We start from the raw sequence: 16,264 nt of genomic DNA on the forward strand, positions 1-16,264 counted from the left end.
CAGAGTAAGCCCTGAACAAGGACGGGTGTGGCCCATAAACAAAACAAAATAGGACAGAGAGAGGATCCAGGGATGCTACTCAGTAGTGGAGTAGGTGCTTCATATGTAGGCGGCCCTGGATATGATCCCTAGTCCCATAGAAGAAATAAATAGGGATTGGAGTGGGGAAAAAAAAAAAAGAAACAAACACAATCACTGCAAGTTACAAAGACATGCTTGTTCTATTAACTGGGTAGATAAAAAAATAATTTTTTTCATTTGCAATTTCTGCTTTAAATATGTTTCAATGTGGGAAGCCAAGAGCCCTCTCATAGACCCTGGCCGTGGTTCCCATACTAAGAACTGCTTGGAACAGACATTGGTGACAGTCTCCCAGGACTTCCTGATCTCAGTGAATGCCTGATCTATAGCAAGCAACATCAGGCTGACAGTTAGCTTATCTGGCCTTATCTATAGTAACCTCCAGGATACATCTACTCCCTAAGACCCTTTGATATACAAATGTAAAGCTCAGGATACACCTACTGCCACAAGACCCTTTAATGTACAAATGTCTACCTTGAATGTTAGGTAAAGCTCTTGTTGCTGATCTTACCATATAAGGTTATACTGCTTCTGCTCCTAACTGAGCTGCCCGGACCCTATATAAACAGCCTGTATCCCTCAATAAAGTCTGTCCCTTTTTCTGTTTCTAAACTGTACTCTGTCTCTTGTGTCTTGTGTTCATTCGGTTGGTCCTTCCCTGCACCTACAGATCCTAGGGCCACCTCCGCAGGATGGTGAGTGGTTTGCGGACCCTCCGCATTTCAATATCTAAATTTAGGGACCAGAGCAATAGTACAGAAGGTAGGGTGCTTGTCTTGCATGCAGCCAACGTAGGTTTGATCCTTGGCATCTCATATGCCACCATGAGAATACCAGGAGTGATCCCTGGGTGCAGAGCCAGGAGTAAACACCCTAAATTTACAACAGCCTCAGCAACCAAGTGACCAACCATGTAGTGCTTTAAGTCTGAGAAACAACCACATAAAAACTCTCCCTTTTTCTGAAATCCCATCATATTCCACCCCTGATTACTTTACCCGAATTGTTTCCTTGTTGATGCTATCACTGCAATGGCCCTGGGTGGCACACCTTGGCTGTGGTGCTGGCATGCTCCATTACCGTGCTGGGAATCCCAAACAGCAGTGCTGCTGGGATCCTGCACAGTGCACATGGGGTGGTTCAGGGATCAAACTCATGGTCCCTCCTTGCAAGACAGATGTCCTGGTAGTGATCTTACCCAGACCCCAGTTTTCCCCCATTTCTATCTATATAACCTTATAAAAATGGCACCACGGGGCTGGAGAGATAGCACAGCGGGTAGGGAGTTTGCCTTGCACATGGCCGACCTGGGTTCAATTCCCAGCATCCCATATGGACCCCTGAGCACCACCAGGAGTAATTCCTGAGTGCAGAGCCAGGAGTAACCCCTGTGAATCACCGGGTGTGACCCAAAAAGCAATAAATAAATAAATATGGCACCACTCTCCTCTCTCTCTTCTCCCCTACCCCATGCCTACACTGAGCACTGAGCTTATACTCTTCACTTTTGGTAAACACATCTTACTTGTAAACAACATTACTCTCTTTAGATAATGCCTACATGGTAAGTATATTTGAGTTTGTACTTAGCATTAATAAATTGCTTTCTGAACTTTATTTCTCTTGACTCATTCTTGATATTTTCTGCAATGAAGAACCTGGTTTCTAGGGGAAAGTTAATATTAATATTTATCCCTGATTCTGATCTGGCTTTATCTGGCTTTCTTTTTTAAACTTATCAATGGTTTCTGCTACTTTTTCTCTTGAAAACTTAGAGTGGCGGTCCAAGTGATAGTATCATGGGTAAGGTGCTTGCGTTTTTCACTCAGCTGACCCAGATTCAATCCTCACCACCATATATGTGGTCAGTCAGGAATGATCCCTAAGCACAGAGCCAGGAGTAAGCCATGAGAACTGAGTGTGGAGGAAGGAAGGAAGGAAGGAAGGAAGGAAGGAAGGAAGGAAGGAAGGAAGGAGAGAGGGAGGGAGGGAGGAAAAGGGAGGGAAGGGAGGAAGGAAGGGAGGGAGGGAGAGAAAGGAGGGAAGGGAGGAAGGAAGGAAGGAAGGAAGGAAGGAAGGAAGGAAGGAAGGAAATGATGAACAAACTGTCTTGTATTTTAAAGAGTATGACAACCTTTCTCTGGGAAAAGCTGCCCTAATAGCTTTTTTTTTGTCTTTTTGGCCATACCTGGCAGTGCTCAGGGCTTACTCCTGGCTTTGTGCTCAGCCATCACCTCCGGTGAGGCTCAGGGGAACATCCTACTGGCTGTACTATCACTCCGCAATGATAGTACATTCTTTTGGCACTGTTATAGTTTGGGGGGGCACACTCAGTGATGCTCAGGGCACTCAGGGATCACTTCTGGCAATCCTGGGGGGGACAATATGGGATGCCAGGGATCAAACCCAGGCCACCCGATGTTGGCAGGGCAAACACCCCACCCACTGTACTATCTCTATACTATTATACTAGGTACAATAGTACTCTGTACTATTCAAAGATTCTTTTATCTCTCTATGGGCCAAGATGAGGACATCTGGCTCTGGCTGGACAATTCTAGCCAGTAGACACTGTGCAGTGGAGCCTTTCTCAACCTTTCCTCGCCTTTCTCATTATCATACTGAAAAACACCCATGATGTTTCTCCTGCCAGTTTCCATATGGTATTTCTTTTCCTCAGTTGTTCAAACTCACCATTATCCCTGTGGAAACATAAAACACTAGAATATTTATAAACTCTTGCATCACTCTATCTCTTCTGGGCACGAAGAAGACTTCCTTTCTTGGAAGCTGTTCTCCAGCCAGTGCTGGTAAATAACCTCCTCAGCTTGATTTTTTTCCATGTTGATAACGCCCCTTTTATTTCTATTCAGTTATTCTCATGTTTTTTTAGATGACAATATAACACTAATACTGGTACTAACATTAATAGCATTATTCATGTAAATTCAGTTGTGTGTTAGAGCTGGCTCATTCCAGGAAATTTGCTAGCAGATTGTGAAACCATTAGCAGGTTAAAACTAGCCACAGTAAAAGTATGATACTAAAGAAATTATTAAATTCTATAAATCAGAATTCTTTTTTTTTTGCAGAGCAACACAGCACTGTCCGTATAATTCCCTAAGACTTTACACATATTCAACTCATTTAATCCTTACAATGATGAGTCTCATTCCCCTGACCCTGAAAGAGCCTCCAGTGTGGCACCATTGGGAAGGACGAGTAAAGCGAGGCTGCTAAAATCTCAGGGCTAGGACGAATGGAGATGTTACTGGGCCCGTTCAAGCAAATCAATGAAGAATGGATGACGTGATACAGTGATACAGTGAATCCTTACAACAACCCCATAAGAGTACTTTGTATTATCCCCATTTTACAGTTGAGGAAACGAAGGTATAGAGAGGTTAAGTAATTTTCCAAAAATTCCAAAACTGATTTCAGCTACTTGTACATGGCACATATCTGTCACATTTATTGCATTATTATTAATGCAATAAATATATTCTGACTCTTTCTTTCCTTTTGGGCTGGAGCGATAGCACAGCGGGTAGGGCGTTCGCCTTACAAGCGGCCAACATGGCCGACCCAAGTTCGATTCCTCCGCCCCTCTCGGAGAGCCCGGCAAGCTACCGAGAGTATTCGATATGCCAAACACAGTAACAACAAAGTCTCCATGGAGACGTTACTGGGCCCGCTCCAGCAAATCGACGATCAATGGGAGGGCCTTTACCTTTTACCTTCTTTCCTTTTGGGTATTATGGTTTACAATAATAATACAAAGTTAATGAAAGGTTATCATGTATATCCCTTTTACCTACTTTCAAGACTCGGTTCTTGTCCAATGTGATAATTTCCAACTATTATTGTCATATTGGGCTGGAGCGATAGCACAGCGGGTAGGGTGTTTGCCTTGCACACAGCCAACATGGCCGACCTGAGTTCGATTCCTCCACCCCTCTCGGAGAGCCCAGCAAGCTACTGAGAGTATCTCGCCCGCACGGCAGAGCCTGGCAAGCTACCCGTGATGTATTCAATATGCCGAACACAGTAACAACAAGTCTCATGATGGAGACGTTACTGGGCCCGCTCGAGCAAATCGATGAACAACGGGAGGACCGTGACCATGATTGTCATCTTAATCACTTAATCACTTAACTTCCCGTTAGTCGGCGATTTGCTCGAGCGGGCGCCAGTAACGTCTCCATTTGTCCCTGTCCCGTGCTAGTGTAGCCCAATGGCATCTGTTCGCTCCGGGAACATGAAGGGCCTCAAACCGATCGTTCATGATCTTGACGAAGAAGTCTGACCATCTGGTAGGTGGGCGGCCATGCGGTCTTTTGACATCCCGTGGAATCCAGTCGGTAACAGCTCTAGTCCAGCGGTCGTCTTTAAATCTCATTACGTGACCAGCCCATCTGATTTTCAACACCTTGGCAAATGAAACAGCGTCCCTGATTCTTGATCGTCGACGGATGTCAGAACTCCGGATTCTTTCTCTCATTTGAGTGAAACGTGATATTCCAAGCATAGCTCTTAATATTCTTCTTTGGGAGACCTGAATAGCGTTCTCATCTTGTTTGCATAGGGCCCAGGTCTCTGAGGCATATGTTAATGCAGGAAGAACAGTGGAATCAAAGAGATGTGCCTGGAGCCGGAGGTTCTTCGTTCTTCATCCTCTGAGAAGGATGAGAAAGGAGAAGCCGACAAAATCTCAAGGCCGACCTAGGCTGCCACAACGAAGGAAGACAAAAATGATCGTCTGTACTTTCAATGCATGTATGCTAGCATCAGATGCATCCATCGAGGACTTGATGGTATAAGCCCGAATGATCAAGTATGACATCATTGGTCTGACCGAGACAAGAAGGCGCGAATCTCACCATGCCGTTTTCGACACTGAAGAAGAACTGTTCCTCGGAACATGCGATAAAAGAGGTATTGGAGGCGTCAGTGTCCTTGTCAACACAAACTTGGCCAAGAGCATTGATTCATTTGAATGCCTAACAACCCGAATTGGACATTTACATTTGAATAGATGTGGCTCACTGCCTGCAGTTTCTATCTTCGTTGTCTACGCACCAACATCTCATTATGATGAAAGAGAAATCGAGAAGTTCTACATGGAGCTAGAGAAGTTCTATAAAGAAGACCACACCTTCTACAAGATCATTGTGGGTGATTTTAATGCCAAGATAGGACTGAGAAGATCAGCTGAAGAACTTCACATTGGGACCCATGGCCTAGAATGGAACGAACAGGGTGAGAGACTGTCTGAGTTCATCATGTCGACCAAAACCATTCATGGTAACTCACAGTTCCAAAAGGCAGAATCTAAACGATGGACATGGGAGTCTCCCGGTGGACGATTCCACAACGAAATAGACCACATCATATTCAATCGACGGTTTTGCCTGACCGATGTCGCTGTTGTCCCAAAATTTCGAACGGGATCGGACCACCGTCTCCTTCGTGCAAAATTCTACTTCACAGAGCGGGGAGAAAGGGCTGCAAAGTTCAAAAAGAGAACTCCCAGAATGACCACCAACTGGGAACTCTTTGGTACTATTGCAGCAACATGGGAAGATGCCATTGTTGACAACATTGACGAGGAATACGATCGACTGGTTCAGCACCTCCATGAATGTGCGAGGAACGCCAAGAGAGAGATAGCCACAAAATATCGCCTATCTTTGAAAACTCTTGAGCTAATTCGCCAGCGTGGTTTGGCGCATGCCTCAGGCAACCGCAAGCTAACGTCCGAGCTCGCAAAGCAGTGCAGAGATGCAATCAAGGAAGACCTCAAAGAGAGAAGAGCAGAAGTACTGGTAGATGCGGCAGAAGCCAGGAAAAAGTATTCGTAACGCCCGCCTGTCCTTCACCAACTACAAGACCAAGATAACTGCCCTCCGACGTCCTGATGGATTCATCACATCCTCCAGAACAGCAATGGAGAAGATTATCCATGACTTCTACTCAAATCTCTTCGATAGCCATGTCCACTTGCTGACATACCAAATTCCACAGGATGGATATGTCGTTCCCAATGTTCTCCCTTCCGAAATCCGACACGCCATTTTGTTGGTAAAGAAACAAACAGCACCCGGCCCAGACAAGGTCAGACCTGAACACCTGAAGAACCTGCCGTCAGTACTCATCAATACACTGGCTCGGCTCTTCACTCGCTACCTGTCTGAATGCAAGGTTCCATCCCAATGGAAAACCAGCAGGACCGTACTACTGTTCAAGAAGGGAGACGTCCATGACATTGGCAACTATTGCCCGATCTGCCTATTGTCTGTCATCTACAAGTTGTTCACTAGAGTCATCCTAAATAGGATTGGCAGAATACTAGATGAAGGACAACCATGCGAGCAAGCCGGGTTCCGCAAAGGATTCAGCACCATCGACCATATCCACACAATAACCAAGCTCATTGAGGTTTCTCGGGAGTTCAAGATGCCGCTCTGTCTAACGTTCATTGATTTAAAGAAGGCCTTTGATTCTGTTGAGATGGAAGCGGTCATTGAAGCCCTAGCCAATCAGGGCATTCAAGCCCAATACATCAGGATCCTCCGTGAGCTGTATTGCGGATTCACTACCAGGATTTCACCATTCTACAAAGAAGTGATCGGTGATGTCAAGAAAGGGGTGCGGCAGGGTGATACCATTTCACCGAACCTCTTCAGTGCCACCCTCGAGAACATCATGCGACGACTGGAATGGGAAGGAATGGGAGTGAAGATAGATGGTCGGCAACTACACCACCTCCGCTTTGCTGATGACATTGTTTTAATAACACCAAGCATCAGCCAAGCGGCACAAATGCTGGCCAACTTTGACCGTGGGTGTGGAAAGGTAGGACTACAGCTGAATCTTACAAAGACAATGTTTATGAGAAACAGCCTCGTTCCTGACGCCCCATTCACTCTCAACGGAATGACCATCTCCGAACGCAACAGCTATGTGTACCTAGGTCGAGAGGTCAACATGACAAATGACCTGGCACCCGAGCTGCACAGGAGGAAGAGAGCGGCTTGGAACGCCTTCAAGAACGTCGAAGAAATAGCTAAGAGGACGAAGAAACTCCAGCTCCGGGCACATGATTGTCATATTGGTTCCTTTTCTATTCTTACTGTCCCCCAAACCCAAGAAACTTGCGGTAACTTGCAACCATTGGGAGCGGGGTGAGTAAGTGAGAGGAAGAGGGTGATAAAGAGAAGAAAAGTGCCTGTCATGAGGGGGGTGGTGCAGGAGAAAGACTGGGGACATTGGTGATGGGAAATGTATATTGGAGAACGGACTGGTATGGGAATGTGATATGGCTGATATCCAATCACGAACAACTCCGTAACTGTATTTCACTATAATTTAAATAAATCACTGGCTAAATAAATAAGTGTAAAATGAAGACTAAACTAAAACAAATAACAAACAAAAAATCTATATTCTGAGCTGAGAGGATGGAAAGTAAGAAAGTAAGCATCTCATAGTCAGGCCAGAGATACTTTCTGAAGGGGCTCCTTATCCCTCATCCACTCAAGCCTTCTCGGAGAGCTCTCTAACTTTCCTAAAATTATCATTCACCACATGGTCCCCTGAGTTGCGCCAGGAGTGAACCCCCACCCCAGCACAGGTATGAGAGTATCCTCTGAACACAACCAGGCATGCCCCCCCAAAAATAATAACAATATCATCATCATCATCATTCTAAAAATCTTGAGTAATTTGCCTAAAGGTCTAAAGGTGTAAGTCTTTAGGAGTTTGCTGCTTTGTCCCTAATCTTTTTCAAGATTTGCAGTTTGTTTCTTATTGAGTTCACTCTAAAGGTTTCACCACTGGTAAACATGGGAAGGGTGCTTTAGCTAAGATTTGGTGAATACACAAAGAGACCAATGCTTAGAAAATGCAGTCTTGGAATTGTAGAGATAGTCAGGACAAATAGATAGTGAGTTGCCTTTTCGGATTTAGGGTTTAATTTGGATTTAGGGTTCATCCCCTTTGGTTCCTCACACTCTGTCAGGAGTAATTTCTGGGCACAGAGTCAAGAGTAACCCCTGAGTATCACTAGGTGTGGCTCCCCGTAGCCCCCCCCCCCCCCGCCGCAAAAAAACACCTAGAAAAAAAAGTCTAACCCTAAAACCTTTGGCATTAAGGTCAGAGGTATAGTTCAGCCAGCCCAGGTTCAATCCCCCACACCTCATATGATATGCCAAGCCTGCAAGGCCTGAGTGCAGAGCCACAAGTAAAGCACAGCCAGGTGTGCCCCCCCCAACTTCCCCCCACAAAAAAAATTTTGACATCTGGCCCTAAATTTATATACCTTACACTTTTTCTTTTTGTAAATAATTCCTAAAATGTCCTTGATCATCACATAGAAGTAAATGGCTATTAAAGTTTCTGCAGTCATAACTAGTTCACTCTAATTTCTCTTAAAAAATTAGACAAATAACTTACGTCATCCAATTCTTTCTCTACTTGGGTTTTCCTCCTCTGGAACTGCTTTATTGTTTTCAGCTCTGACTGAATCATGCCAATTTCTCTGGCTTTTTGATTGAACTGTGCCTCCAGCTCATTTATTTGCATAATATACATTTGTTCCTGGATGCAAAAAGACAGGATAATTGAGTTAAGGAAAAATCCCAGAAAGTCCTATACTATTTTAAGATATGCCAAACACAGTAACAAGAAGTCTCACGATGGAGACGTTACTGGGCCCGCTCGAGCAAATCGATGAACAACGGGAGGACCGTGACTGAACGTGATTTTAAGACTTAAGCTTTTGTCTAAATTATTCACAGAAATACCCCCTTTTTAAAATTTATTTATTTATTTATTTATTTTGGCGGGGGCACACCTGATGATGCTCAGGAATCACTTCTGGCAGGCTCGGGGGACTTTATGAGATGCTAAGATTGAATCTGGGCACTATGCATGCAAGCAAGCACCTTACCCACTGTACTACCTCTCTGACCAGCCCCCTTTTTATTTTTCTGAAGTTTTACTCTTTGTAAAAAAAAATCAACTTCCTGGAATGAGAAAAAATATCAGAATGAGTTGATTTTTATAGAAAATGCAAATGTTTAATAAAAAGAGATATGAGAAGACTAAACAAATCTTTTTTTTTTTTTAAACATGGGAATTTGGAAGCTGGCCAGTGGTAATTATATCCCCAAAACAGCACTAGACCAGCATTATGATCCCTAGTTTAAGCTTTGGCTTCTTAATGTTTGAATAGCAATAATAAGCAAATCTTTAACTTGTAAAAAAAAATCGCATCCCCGACCCTAAAATTAAAAACAAATAAGCTTAGAGAGATCTTAAAGATAGGATAGGTTTTTGCAGGTAAATCCAGATTAAATCCCCAGCATCTAATATGGGCCTCCAAATCCTGCCAGAAGTTACTGTTGCCAGGCCACACCGGGGGGGGGGGGGGGGGGGGGGGGGGGGGGGGGGGGGGGGAAGGGTGCTATCCCTCTGCCTGCTCCCCCTTGGCAGCTTGGTGACCACCATCCGCCAGAGGCCATTAGACAGGTATTAGTCAGGTTTGAGCCCACAGTAACGAGACACGCAGGGCCTCACAGGATGGGGGTGAAGCCGGCCCTTTCCTCTCCATCCCAAAGAGACCCCGAGTCGCCACCCATGAACGGCCTCTTTGACTCCTGATCAAGCCATTTAATGGCCATGATCCCAGAGACTCAGAAACAAATCTCGAAACCCAGCAGCTTTGGGCAGAAATGCATCCAATCCCTGCAGTAGGTTACCAGCGCTGGGCCACCCCAGGTGGGAATAGGTTTCGTGCCTTGGCCTGTTCCCCCTGGCGGCCTGGTGGCTGCCATCCTCCAGAGGCCACTGGACAGTCAGGTTTGGGCCCTCAGTGACGAGACATGCGGGCCCCACAGGATGGGGGTGGAGACGGTCCTTTCCTCCCCGTCCCAACGAGACCCCGAGCTGCCGCCCGGCCTTTCTGGCTCCTGATCAAGCTGCTTAACGGCCATGATCCCAGAGACTCAGGAACAAATCCTGGAACCCAGCAGGTTTGGGCAGAAATCCCTCCAGATTTAAGTGTTAAAATTTCAGAATTTCAAAATCACGAAGCCAATACTGCAGCCATGCAACTCCATATATTATTCGGAGCGATAGCACAGCGGGTAGGGCGTTCGCCTTACGAGCGGCCAACATGGCCGACCCGAGTTCGATTCCTCCGCCCCTCTCGGAGAGCCCGGCAAGCTACTGAGAGTATTCGATATGCCAGACACAGTAACAACAAAGTCTCCAATGGAGACGTTACTGGGCCCGCTGGAGCAACTAGCAATAGAAAACAAATTGTCTACTGTTGCCTTTTCAGCATATATGAATGTTGGAGTAAAATCCCAAATAATAATGGTGGGTCTGGTGTCAAAATATTGAATGTGATCAAAGTAGAGAGAGAGTCACATGGACGTCATCTGCCCCACAGGTAGGGAGAGGGTGTGGGATGGGGGTATGCTGGGGGTTTTGGTGTTGGAGAAAGGGCACTGGCAAAGGTATGGGTGTTTCATTGTATGACCGAGACTTAAACCCAAAAGCTTTGTAACTGCTCTCACAGTGATTCAATAAATAAAATTATAAAAAATGAAAAAAAAAGTAAGGTGGAGTTCATGCCAAATTCAATCAGCTAATCAGTGGCTGAATAAATAGCAGTACTCCTACATTTAAAAAAAAAGTATTGTGTTTTCTGAAAATTCCCACAAGGATCAATAAACTCAAGAGCAGTAAGAACCACTACTATCAAATTTGTTTCTAAGTTTTCTACAATACCCTATTTTTGTTACTTTTAAGCTTCAGTCTAATCATGTGTCAGATTGACAGGGAGTTTCTGAGGGACCTTTCTCTCACTGTGTCTGATTGGCCAGAAACCTGACAACACAGGAAGTGCTTGATTGTGTACAACACAGGTCCTCACCAATTTGTCCTTTTCCTCTTGTGCTCTGTCCTTTGTTTCAATTAACTGCTGTTTCAGTCTTTCAATCTGTTGGAGATGAAAACATAGAAGGTAAGGCACTAAGCCTTGCAAGGAGCTAACCTGGGTTTAATCTTTGGTACCACATATGGTCCTTCAAACCTGTACTTATAAACTATATATACGTATATATATATTTATATATATACACATATAGAGAGAGAAAGAAAGAAACTGCCATATCCTTTTCCATAATAGCTGTACCAATTTACATTCCCACAAACAGTGAACAAGGGTTTCTGTTTATCTTCATTCTCTTCAACATTAAATATAACCTCTCAGGTTATATTTAGTGGCCAGAGTACTTTTAAGGTATTTTCCTCACATTCCATCAACCCATGAGATCCCTAACACCATTTATGATCCCCTGAGCACCATCAGGAGTTATACCCGAACACAGCCAGGAGTAAGCCTTAAGCACTATCCAGTGTGCCTCCCCGCAAACCGTCCCCCCCCCCCAAATCCTCCTGATAGTGTCTTGAACATGAAATGGTATCTGGTTTTGGTTTTGTACCTCTCTTACTTAGGTTTTTGAGTAAGGCAATGTGCCTCGAGGGATTAGCCTTCAAGGAGATATATTGTTCTGGTACCTACTGATCTGCAATCCACCCTTTCTAAAAATATGCTTCTCTGGGTTGTTTTTTGGGTTGCACTCAGTGGTGCTCAGGGATTACTCCTAGCAGGCTCAGGCACCAAGCAGGGTACCAAGGACTGAACTCAGGGCGTAAGCAAGTGCTTTACCTGCTGTACTATCTCTCAGGCCCAATTTTCTGTTCTCTTTTCCTGTAAAAAACACTCTTTATTACCATGCAAACAAGATAGCTCCATGAGGACAAGTGTTTTGCACCTCTAAGATATTTTGGGGACCACACCCAGAAGATCCAGGGACTACTCCCAGCTCAGTGCTCAGTCATTATAGAGGACCCAAACCTGAGCTTCCTGCATGCAAAGCATGTGCTCAGTCTCTTTAGCTCTCTCCAGCCCCTGAGTAACTTTTCTGTTTGTTTGTTTTGGGTTATACTTGGTGGTACTCAGGTGTTACTCCTGGCGGTGCTCTGGAACCATATGGGATGTCAGGGATCAAACCGGGGTTGGCCACATGCAAGGTAAATGTCCTACCTGCTGTACTTTGCTGTAGGCCCCCTCCCCGCCTCTGAGTCTCTGAGTAACTTAAATTTCTTTTTATTTATTTTAATGTGGGGAAAAAAGCCACAACTTGATACAATTCTAGAATTAAAATTAATTAGATAACAAAGCTACAATATTCTGAGTCACTTTTTAGAGTACAAAGAGATCTCATGTGCTTTTCACCCAATTTTGCCACATTTGCATCCCCCGCTTGAAGTCTAGTATACAAGACATATAGATATTTTAATGGATCGTGTGAGAATCACTTCAAGACAGCATACCCATAACTCCAAAACAGCTAATATGTTTGTTTCTTAAGAAAAAAAATGTATTTTCAGGTCCAAGTGGTAATATAGCAGGTAAGGCACTTTCCTTGCATGCAGCTGACCCAGGTTTGACCCCCTGCATCTCATATGGTCCCCTAAGCACCGCCAGGAGTGATTTCTGAATGCAGAACCAGGAGTAACCCCAGAGCATTACTAGGTGTGGTCCCAAAACAAAACAAAACAAATTAATTGAAATGTGTTAACTATGTGACATAATTTCAAGGAATTAAAATTCTGAAAATAGGGGCTGGAGCGATAGCACAGCGCATAGGGCGTTTGTCTTGCACGCAGCCAACATGGCCAACCTGGGTTCGATTCCCAGCATCCCATATGGTCTCCTGAGCACCGCCAGGAGTAATTCCTGGGTGCATGAGCCAGGAGTAACCCCTGAGCATCGCCGGGTGTGACCCAAAAAGCAAAAAAAAAAACAAAAACTGAAAATATATAATCATACCACAGTATAAGCATGAAGGTAGTTATAGAGGCCACGGGCAGGGGTGAGGAGGGGATTTCTAACCAACCTACCATATTATCTTTCTCTTGATCCTGCTTTCTGAGATAGCTTAATACAGACATTGTGTCTTTCTCCAATTTATACTGCTGTTTCTTTAAGTCTTCATTACATTTTGCCAGTCTCCGGGAACTATCCCGATACTCAATCCTGGAGAGTTCTGTGACTTCCAGCCTAGACTCCCAAAGGGAGGCATTGGCCTTTGCTCTTTCCACCACAGATTCATCGAAACTTGCCACCTTCCTGTATGGGAAGAGAAAATTGACAGTACATAACGATTTTCCTACTAAGTTAGCATTATATCTGCTAACTTATTTTGTTTTGATTGCCTGGTAATTATAAGTAAATAATGTTGGATGAAATTATTACTAAGAAATTGAAAGAGGAGTTAAAAATTTACTTCTTCCTGGGGAGTGGAGCTTTAAAGAATAATCCAAAGGACTAGAAAAATAGCCTGGGGATATAGCCCAGTTGGTGGAGAATGTGTCTCTTATGCATAAAATGTCTAGGATTCAATTCCTATCATTTTCCAAAAGAAAAATGCATCCTTAAAGGATTAGAAAAACAAACAGGAAAGACATATCAAATTTATTCTATTTTAGCACAGCGGTAGGGCGTTTGCCTTGCATGCAGCCAACATGGCCCACCCGAGTTCGATTCCTCCGCCCCTCTCGGAGAGCCCGGCAAGCTACCAAGAGTATCTCGCCCGCATGGCAGAGCCTGGCAAGCCACCCGTGATGTATTCGATATGCCAAACACAGTAACAATTGTCACAATGGAGATATTACTGGGCCCGCTCGAGCAAATCGATGAACAACGGGAGGGCCTTTACTTACTTAACTTATACATACATATAGAATATTGTGACTTTATTCTATATGAGCGGAGCACAGCGGGTAGGGATTTGCCTTGCAGGTGGCGGACCTGGATTCGATTCCTCCATCCCTCTTGGAGAGCCTGGCAAGCTACCGAGTATCCCGCCCGCATGGAAGAGTCTGGCAAGCTCCGCGTTTCATATTCGATATGCCAAAAACAGTAACAAGTCTCACAATGGAGATGTTACTGGTGCCCGCTTGAGCAAATCGATGAACAACAGGGGGACAGTGCTATATATAGAATATACAAAGAATAGGCACTTGCTACCTTTAATGTTAATTTTCACGTGTTCTATAATACATGGCTAAAAATAGAAAACACATTTGAGTGATCCAAAAATGTGACAAGCTCTTGGCACTATGTAAGTGCTAAACTAATTTTGCAGCTATGTTGGGTGTGTGGGGGAGGGGGGAGCATACTATAGAGCAAGTTGGGCAAGAGGGAACTACAAATAAGTATAAGGGATTATTCCTGAAAGTGCTTGGGAGGCTGTTGGTCATACTGAGGTCGATAAAACCCCAATTGTAAAGCAAGTGCCTTACCTGCTATATTATCACTATGACCCAAGGCTATCATTGTATAAGGAAGAAAAGGGGCTAAGGCTTTATCTCAAAGGGATAGAGAATATGCTTCAAATTCGGGAGGCCAAGGATCTATATGGTCCCCTGGGTCACACTGGAAATGACCTCTGAGATCATGCCAGGAGTGTCCCCTGAGCACTATCAAGTGTGGTCCCAGTGTAGAATAATCCGCAGCACTACTGTGAGTGTGCCCAAAACCACACCAAAACCAAACCAAAAAATTGTAGAGGACTGCAAATGAGTCTGGGTCAGGGAGATGAGGTTGTGTGCAGAACCCTGGGGTTTGATTGTTGGTACTGTTTTGGCTCCCTAGCACCAATGGGTGTGACCCCTGACAATAGGCCAGAAGTAGCACCTAAGCACTTTGGTGAGTGTCCCCAACTTTTAAAAAATCCCAAAGTGATAGCAGTTATCTTTGAATGATGGAATTACAGAGATGATGGGATTATCTCACTACGCATTGATCCCTCAATCCTGGCAGGGTTCAGGGGAAACATGGAGTGCTGGGGATCAAACCTGAGTTCGGCCGTACTATCTTTCCAGTCTATTTTTTCCAAGTTTTAAATTTAAAAATTTTTTATGAAGGTTGCAATTTACCAGACTAGATGCTTTAAGGGGTTGGAGAGATAATACAGTGGGTAGGGTGCTTGCCTTACACACAGCTGACCTGGGCTCAATTCCCAGCATCCCATATGGTCCCCTCAGCAGCATCAGGAGTAATTCCTGAGTACAGAGCCAGGAGCAACCCCTAACTATCATCAGTGTGGCCCAAAACCAAAACAAAAAAAATTTTTAAAATTCAGATGTCTTCAGATTAGGTTACTATACAACATCTACCATCACAGGCTTTCCTTTGAACCAAAAACATTCCCTAAAAATGCCCAAGATCACCCAGAGAGATCTTCTGGATGTTCGAGATCAAATACCTATCAGAGATCTTCCAAGTTGGGAGCAAGAAAGAATAAAGTCAGAGCAACGTTCTTGTGGGAGATGGGAGGCAAAAATCTAAATTCAGGCACATGCAGCTATCTTCATTTGTTTTGTTGTGGAGTCATATTTAGTTGTGCTCAAATTACTCTTGGCTCTGCTCTGGCAAATCACTGCTGGTGGGACTCAGAGGACCATATGTGGTTCAGGGGATCGAACCAAGGTCTCCAGCCTGCGAGGCAAGTTCCTTAAACCCTGTACTAACTCTCGGGCCCCTACCATAATTTGTTTACTGAACAAATATTAAGTTTCTGTTATGTAGTGGGCTGTTAGGGGCGGAGATCTGATGAATAATATTAAGTACATATTCTAGAGAAACTGGAAGTCCTGAATATGGTTTTTCAATTCTGCCACTATAGACTGAGCCAAATGATCCTTTGAAGTAGGGGGTGGGGGTGGCAGGCAGCCCCTCCCTGACTGTTAATTATTTAAGAGTGTCCATTGTCTCGAGGCTGGAGAGATCATACAGCAGGTAGGGCGCTTGCAGCTAACCTGGGTTCAATCCTGACACTGCTGTATGGTAGGTACCCTGAGCCTGCCAGGAATAATCCCTGAGCACAGAGCCAGGAGTAAGAACCTAGACACTCACTCTGACCCCAAATCAAAGCATTCTTGGTCTGTACCCACTAGATGCCCACAGCATACATTCTCATGTGATTATAAAAAAATGTAGCCAGATTTTGCCAAATGTCCTCTGGGTGCTAAAATCAGTCTTCAGGGGCTAAAATCATCATCTTCAACCTGTAGCCCTGACTGTGCAGAGCTATCCCAA

The 16,264-nt window shown here is 44.5% G+C and overlaps 1 protein-coding gene and 1 non-coding gene across 3 annotated transcripts in view; both read right to left on the reverse strand.

The window, feature by feature from the left end:
- Positions 1 to 16,264, reverse strand: part of BBOF1 (basal body orientation factor 1) — a 42,102-nt gene that overhangs the window by 25,305 nt on the left and 533 nt on the right. For both annotated transcript variants that reach the window (XM_056134008.1, XM_056134007.1), the window contains exons 2-4: positions 13,063 to 13,291; positions 11,027 to 11,092; positions 8,539 to 8,682 (exon numbers count right to left, since the gene is read on the reverse strand). In XM_056134008.1, coding sequence (XP_055989983.1) covers positions 8,539 to 8,682; positions 11,027 to 11,092; positions 13,063 to 13,291 — 439 coding nt within the window. The remainder of the gene's footprint in view (positions 1 to 8,538; positions 8,683 to 11,026; positions 11,093 to 13,062; positions 13,292 to 16,264) is intronic.
- On the reverse strand, positions 9,211 to 9,342 carry LOC130042216 (small nucleolar RNA SNORA23). Its single transcript, XR_008795166.1, has one exon. It is a non-coding gene; the product is annotated as a small nucleolar RNA SNORA23 (small nucleolar RNA).

This window comes from Sorex fumeus, unplaced genomic scaffold (genome assembly GCF_029834395.1).
Source record: "Sorex fumeus unplaced genomic scaffold, SorFum_2.1 ptg000098l, whole genome shotgun sequence".
NCBI lineage: Eukaryota > Metazoa > Chordata > Mammalia > Eulipotyphla > Soricidae > Sorex > Sorex fumeus.